The sequence below is a fragment of the Dictyostelium purpureum genome, assembly GCF_000190715.1.
Source record: "Dictyostelium purpureum unplaced genomic scaffold DICPUscaffold_1, whole genome shotgun sequence".
NCBI classification, from domain to species: Eukaryota; Evosea; class Eumycetozoa; order Dictyosteliales; family Dictyosteliaceae; genus Dictyostelium; species Dictyostelium purpureum.
Window position 1 is genome coordinate 237,925 of NW_003519338.1, and position 7,343 is coordinate 245,267.

The following is a 7,343-nucleotide window of genomic DNA, read 5'->3' on the forward strand; positions in this document are numbered from 1 at the left end:
TTTTTTTTAATTTTTAATTGCCATCTTCTATTGAATGCATAATAATAATAATAATAACAATATATATAATAATATAAATAATAATAATAATCATGATAAATTGTTTTTTTCAATATGGAGAAATAAATATATATTAAGCGAAATACAAAGACATCACAGGTTATATAATGAAAATAAAATAATAGAAATCGACTGTTCAATGGATCAACTTAGATACCATCCACATAGAAGATATGCAACAGAAATTATAATCGGAGTTGACGAAGAATTGGAACCATATGGACAAGCTATACCTTATGGTACAACAAAATTAGAATTTTCATCCCGTTTTAATAGAACAATTAAAGAAGGTGATATTCCAGCAACTGTGACAGTTTTAAAATTTAGTTTTGAATATATTCTACCAATCGATTTTAAATCAGTTTTACCACCAAGTGTAACAGATCTATTTCTCCCCAATTACCATGAAGTAATCACACCAGATATGTTACCACCATCACTTACAGTTTTAAAGATTAGACCAGATAAAGGTATCAAATACATTCCAAATTCTCTAAAAAGTTTAAGTCTTTTTAGTTTTAACCAGAGTATTATTCCTGGTTATTTTGGCTCACTTGTAGAATTAAACCTAGAAAGCTTTAACCATCCTTTTAAAGCTGGTGATTTACCTTCAGCATGCGAAAAGATAAAACTAGGTGATTATGACCATCCAATAGAGCCAAATGTTCTTCCATCTCAATTAAAAACATTAAAATTAAAATCATTTAATCACCCAATACCGCATAACGCACTCCCGGAATCACTCACAAACATAAAACTGCATGAATTTGATCAACCATTATCAAATTCTTTGTCCTCGTTAAAGTCACTAAAAAAACTTAAAATGTTAACTTTTAATCAAGATATGTTAATTGGAGAATTACCAAACTCTATTGAAACTTTACAGCTATCTTTTTTTATAAAACTTTTAAAACCAAATGTACTTCCACCATCAATAACTACACTCAAATTATTCTATTATGACAATCAATTAGAACCACAAGTGATACCACCAAATGTTCAACATTTAGAACTAATGTCATATAGCCAGAACCTTGGTAAACATTTATTTCCAAATACTTTAAAGGTTTTATCACTATCAGAATATAGAAATTGTTTATTAGAAAATGATTTACCATCATCGATTACAGAACTTCGTTTCGACTATAATGGTCCAAGCTCATTCAATATTAATTCAATTCCACCCTCGGTTACAATTTTAAAACTAGCAACAGACTATAATCATCCTGATCAGCTCCATATTATACCCAATTCGGTATTAGATTTAAGATTACCTCGTTTTTATAATGATCCTCTTCAAGTAGGTCTATTACCAGAATCCCTCACAAAATTACAATTTGGTTATCATTATAATCGACTCTTAGATCCAGCTACCATTCCACAATCAGTTAATCTTATAGAAATACCTGATTATTATCAACATCCAATACCAGATTCTATATCTAAAAGATGCAAAATAAAAATAAACTATTGGTAGGATGGACCAACATCCAATATATTTTATTTATAATTTTTATACCAATATTTGGTCTATGATTTGAAATTTTATAATAGCACTCTTAAAATAGGAGCATCTTATATATCGATATTTTAAATATAAATATAATCCTTATTTAATTTGTTTTTATTAATTTTAACTGCTTTTTATCAACATTACCCCTTTTTTATTTAATTTTTTTTCTTTTTTCTTTTTTTTTTTTTTTAGGTTTTACCCTTTGTTAATTTTTTTTTTATAATAATAATTCAGCTAAATAACAATAAAATGAATAATAATAGTAATAATAATAATGATTGTAATGATAAATTATTTTTTTCAATATGGAGAAATAAGTTTTTATTATGTGAAATACAAAGACATCACGGGCTATATAAAATTAAAAAGATAATACTTGTTAATAAATCAATGGATCAACTTTGATATCATCCACACAGGGGATATGCAACAAAAGTAATTATTAATATAAACGAACCATTAGAACCACATGATCAAGTTATTCCATCGATATTCAATCTGTAATACCACATAGTGTTAGAATATTAGATGTTCAATATTTTAATGAAACTCTGTGAGAGTAAGTGATGTTTGAAGCATATCAACTAAATAATCAGTTAAAATACTTTAGCTTATTAATGTTTTATTATTTTATTTTTATTTATATAATTATAGTTTTTATATAATTTTTCTCTTTTTGTATAAAAGTAAGGAACAAAATCATCAACTAAATTATCAAAACCAAAACTCCGTAACAGAGTCTTTAATAATACCAGACTCTGCAACAGAGTCTGGAATAATAAACGGTAAACTTTTGTTAAAACTACCACCAACCTCGAGACTGGTAACTGAATATGGAATTGATTTAATTTTGAATGGTATATTGATTTGGTCAATATAAAGTTCTCTAACTGAATCTGGTATAATACCCGGTTTAATATAATCAAAGTTACCTCTCAACTGTAATAATATAACTGAATTTGGTATTACAAAATTAATTGGAATCGAATTTGAGCTATTATTGATTATATATAAATTTTTTACAGAGTTTGGTATTAAAGAATGATTTAAATCATTAAAATTATTGATCAAAATCGTTAATGTTGTAATACTTGATGGGATTGAGTTTGGTTGCAAAACTATGTTATTAAATGTAATATGGGCATCACTCACAGATAATGGTATAGTATTTGTTTCAATTTGATGATCTGAAATTCTTAGTTTGACAACAGATGAAGGGATAACATTGGGTTTTAATTGATATTTAAGTTCATCAATATATAGATTAGTTACTGATTCACCTATCACTCCAGGAATTAATTGGTTATCAAATCCCCTCAACAATGTTAGAGTTGTAGCTTTTGATATAGAATTAATATTTAATGGTTTTTTTATACCACCAATAACAAGATGCTTGATTGTATTTGGTAGTTGGTGTGGAAGTAATGTTTGATCAAACCCATCTAAAAGTTCTAATCTTTTAATATTTGGAGGGAGAAGTTCAAGAGGAATAATATAATTGAGATAACCAATATAAAGATTTTTGATTTTACTATTAATTTCAGTAATAATATTTCTTGAATTAGGTGGGTCCCAATATTCTAATACTTTAGCACTTTTTTTAAGGGAATTGATACCAAAAAAATTTTTGAAATTTTCGATAGTAAAAATGTCTAAAGTACGATTTATATTTGTTTCTTTAGTAAAATATGGAATTTCTTTATAGCGTCTTCTAATTAATGTTATTTGACCTTTATAGAATTTTATTCCTCCTGAATAATACACTGTACTAATTAATAAATCTTTAACTTTAAATGGTTTGATAATTTCTGGACTATAGGAATCATCATTGAATTCTAAAAACTTTATACTTGTGGGTACTTCGATGTCTTTTTTTTTTGAAATGATAGAGAGTCGCTTTACTGTATTTGGAATAACTGATGGAGTTATTGGGTGGTTAAATCCAGGACATAATATTAAGTTTTCAATACTTGGTCTTAATGTATTTTCTTGCAATGCCTCCTTAATATCTTCTAAATAAAGAGTTTCTATTGTACAATTGATAATGTTTGATAATTTATATTGGTACCCACTACCTAAATATAATATTTTTAAAAATGGAGGTAATATTTCCTTTTTAATTTCTTTTTTTATGTTTCCTAGGTACAAGCAGCTAAGATATTTTGGAAAGAAATCTGCATGTAAGCTTTCATTAAAGTTATCACACAAAGATATAAATTCTGTTTCTTTGGGGACTATAATATTGTGTATAGAACCTCCAATTATTACATGATGTTGGATTAAAGTTGTAAGAGGTACTATACGATTTTCAAATATAAACGAAACACCACGAATATATTCCTCGTTCCAAGATAAAATAATGTTGTCATTTCTTAAATTTATAATCATATTTTTTTCTTCTATAATTTGTTTATTATATGGATTATTTAATGATTTCCATAAATTTAAATTTTGGTAATAGTTTCCAGAACCTTTGATTTCATTTAGTAAACAACAACCTTCAAAATTTATCGATTCTATATAATTGACTTCTAAAGTTATTTGTAATAAAAATATCATTGAACTGATATCTAGAGTTTTTAAATTTGATCTAATGTGCAGGGTCACGTATATAGATTCTGAAATATTCAAATATTCCAAATTTTTATAACTTTGGGTTATTTCATGGATATTAATATTGACACTTTTAATTGACCCTTTTAAATTTAAAAATTGAATTCCTGGTGATTCGCATATGAAGTTTTTTAGGCTGCAATTTATAATAGTTAATGCTTTTAAATTTGGTGCATTTATTCTAAAATTGGTTAAATTTGAACAATCTCTTATTGATAATTTTACCAAAGATTTGAAATCTATGGGGGTGAAAATGTTGCCAATAGAAAATAGATCTTTGCATGTTGATAAATCTAGAAAAACTATAGAGTCAATTTTAAATTTGTTTAAATAGGATTGATCGAAAAAATTGCAATTTCTCAGAGTAATTGTTGATAGATCCATATTAGCCAAAAAATTGAAGAGAGCTTTTTGTTTTTCTTTTGGAATATTGATAAAGTCAAATTTTAATAAACATTCAATATTATAAGTTGAAAATTTACTTTTTAAATTGACGGTTTTGTTGTCAAGAAGATTTATTAAATCATTTAGTGTTTTCACATCATTATCTAATGATTTTAACTCTTCAAGTGATTGAGAAGGGCCATATTTTCCACTCCATAGCTGATCCATTATATCCTTTACATTAGGTATATCTCGTGATAGTAAAATTTTATTTGATGAATGTTTTGAGCATGAAACTAATGTTTTTGAATAGGTATTAAAGTTTTTTAATTTTAAGTATCTATCATTTGGTGAAACATATTGATTTAAAAACGGTTTATATCTATTAGAAACTAATGGTTCAATATATTCTAAAACTTCCAAATGAGTGACAGAGCCATTCTCTTTCAATAGCTTCTGTAACCTATTTAGTTTTGAAAATATATGTGAAATCATACCTCTGTTAAAAGACACACCAATAACTGTCTCTTTTTCTTTTTTTAATCTTTCTCTATTGGATGAAAAATGGTCCAATGATGATTGATGTTTATATTTTAAATATTCTAACCATTTAAACAATTGAGTATACACATCTATATTGCAAATACGGTCTATTACATCTTTATGTACCTTATCATTCATTTGATTAAATAAAAACAAAACAGTATCCACTTGTAAGGATTTTTCAAACATACCGAGTGACTTCGAAATTGATGGCATAAAACATTGGTCGTTATCAATGGATACAAGTTTATAATCATACCTTTGATCTTTGAAACTGCAAGTTTTTGACACAATAAAATTTCCTAAATTTCCATCTGCATTATTTATTAACATTGACAGGATCAATTGTTTTGATATATTAAATGGTTCTATTTGGTTAATTATGTTTGGTGAGTCGTTAAAAATGTCAACTAGAGGTTCACCATATACTTGCTGAATTAATAAAACTGGTAAGCCATTGATGGATGCTAATTCACAATGTGGAGTTAAACCATTTCCAAAAATAATATTACTAAGTTTATTTACTGCTATTTCTGTACCAGGAAATTGTGGTTTAAACTTTAAATAGATTCCATTACCAAAGTTATCTTGTATTAAAGTAACTGTTCTTGATCCATATTCGTTTGATCTCTTTGGTTGTCCATTTGAATCAAATAATTGGTCCCAATATTTATCAGAAATAAATCTTTTTGTAGAATTAGAGATTTCTGATAGTATCTTTGTTGAGTTTCTGGTTTGTTCATTTTGTAATGGAAATAGTTGATTAATTGCAATTCTCCAATTAATTTTGGGATTAATTGTAAATAAATTAATTAAAAATGGTTTTAATTTTAATTTCTGATCATTTGAAAGATTTTGATAATATCGATTGATAACACATGGATTTGAATTTTTGCCGGCTCCAAGTTCTAAAAGCTTAATAAATAAATTTGTAAGATTATGTGTTGATACTAAATCTAGAAGGTTTGATTTATTTTCTACTCTTTCGATATCAAGTTCAAAATATTCAATTAAAAACTCTATTTGGTTGCAAATATTTGGATTCGTTAGCACTTCCTTTTCTCTAATAATTGTGTTATATTCTTCATTTTTTATTAAAATATTTAGACTAGTTACAATTAATTTAATTATATCGACTGATGCGCCATATCTTAATAATTTTGAAAAAATATTAAATTTTTCTATATACCATGATGGGTGAAAAAATGTGTAATCGAAAAGTGAGCAAATTGTTGATAGAAAGTCTAGAACAATTATCCTTGTTTTACATGATATATTACAATTCTCTCCGCACTCATTTAAATCATCATTAGTTTTTTTACATTGAAGTAAGGAACTAAATTCTATAGTTGTAATATACTCTTTGATTGTGTCATAAATTGAAATAGGCTTTTCTAGAATTAAAGATTTTTTTAGTAATTCTTTAAAATGTTCTTGGTTAAATTGGGGATTTTCGATATTTAAAATGTCTTGAAAGGATAATTTATCTTGACTCTGATAAAAGGTAGAAATGATATCTAGGGGTTGATGTTTATACATTTTTGATAAATATTCATAATAAATGCTTGTTAGTGGATGTATATGGTTGAATAAATCTTGATGAGTGGCTGATTGATTTGATTGCAATATTTGTTGAATTTTTTTAAATCTTGTATCCATTAAATTAACCCATCCTTTATTAAATTCCAGTGGTAAATTAATCTCTTCTTTTTTTATTTTTAAATATTCATTTGACACTTCCAAACCTTTTGATTCTATTTGCATGGATATTATTGAGTCGTAGTTGTTTTGTTTCCTGTATAATGCCTCAAGCCATTTTATAATGAACAAAGGACTATTGGTTTTGAGGATAGTATTTTTCACACTTTCATTGACTGGTTGAACCATCAATGGCTTTAATGTGTATAATACATTCCTTAATCTTGGAAATGCGTCAGTTCCTTCTGATGTTAAATCGAATTCATTTGCTTCCAATGATTGATCATTATCGATGCCAACAATATAATTAGAATCTTCTTCTAAAATCAAGTTGTCTGGTTTATAATCGGTTGGTAAAACCAATAAACTTGCAATAACATGTGAACTAAAACTTTCTATATCAATATCATCGAATTGACTATTTGAACCATTTAGACTCATTTTTTCTTCACAATTTGTCAAATATTTGTCAAATCTTGTACCTTTGGTGAATAGCGTGATGTATGTGCAGGTTAACTTTATTCTGGGTTAG

The 7,343-nt window shown here is 26.4% G+C and overlaps 3 protein-coding genes across 3 annotated transcripts; 2 read left to right on the plus strand and 1 right to left on the minus strand.

Annotated features, from left to right (window-relative positions):
• Positions 1 to 34: 34 nt before the first annotated feature.
• On the plus strand, positions 35 to 1,537 carry DICPUDRAFT_73925 (uncharacterized protein; the record flags this gene model as incomplete). Its single annotated transcript, XM_003282848.1, has 1 exon — positions 35 to 1,537. One exon carries the CDS (start codon positions 35 to 37, stop codon positions 1,535 to 1,537), a length of 1,503 nt encoding a protein of 500 aa, XP_003282896.1.
• Positions 1,538 to 1,822: 285 nt separating this feature from the next.
• DICPUDRAFT_146552 (uncharacterized protein) lies at positions 1,823 to 1,978 on the plus strand (the record flags this gene model as incomplete). Its single annotated transcript, XM_003282849.1, has 1 exon — positions 1,823 to 1,978. One exon carries the CDS (start codon positions 1,823 to 1,825, stop codon positions 1,976 to 1,978), a length of 156 nt encoding a protein of 51 aa, XP_003282897.1.
• Positions 1,979 to 2,287: 309 nt separating this feature from the next.
• On the minus strand, positions 2,288 to 7,252 carry DICPUDRAFT_146553 (uncharacterized protein; the record flags this gene model as incomplete). The annotated part of the gene is made up of 2 exons (XM_003282903.1): positions 2,288 to 4,269; positions 4,669 to 7,252. 2 exons carry the CDS (start codon positions 7,250 to 7,252, stop codon positions 2,288 to 2,290), a joined length of 4,566 nt encoding a protein of 1,521 aa, XP_003282951.1.
• Positions 7,253 to 7,343: the final 91 nt, after the last annotated feature.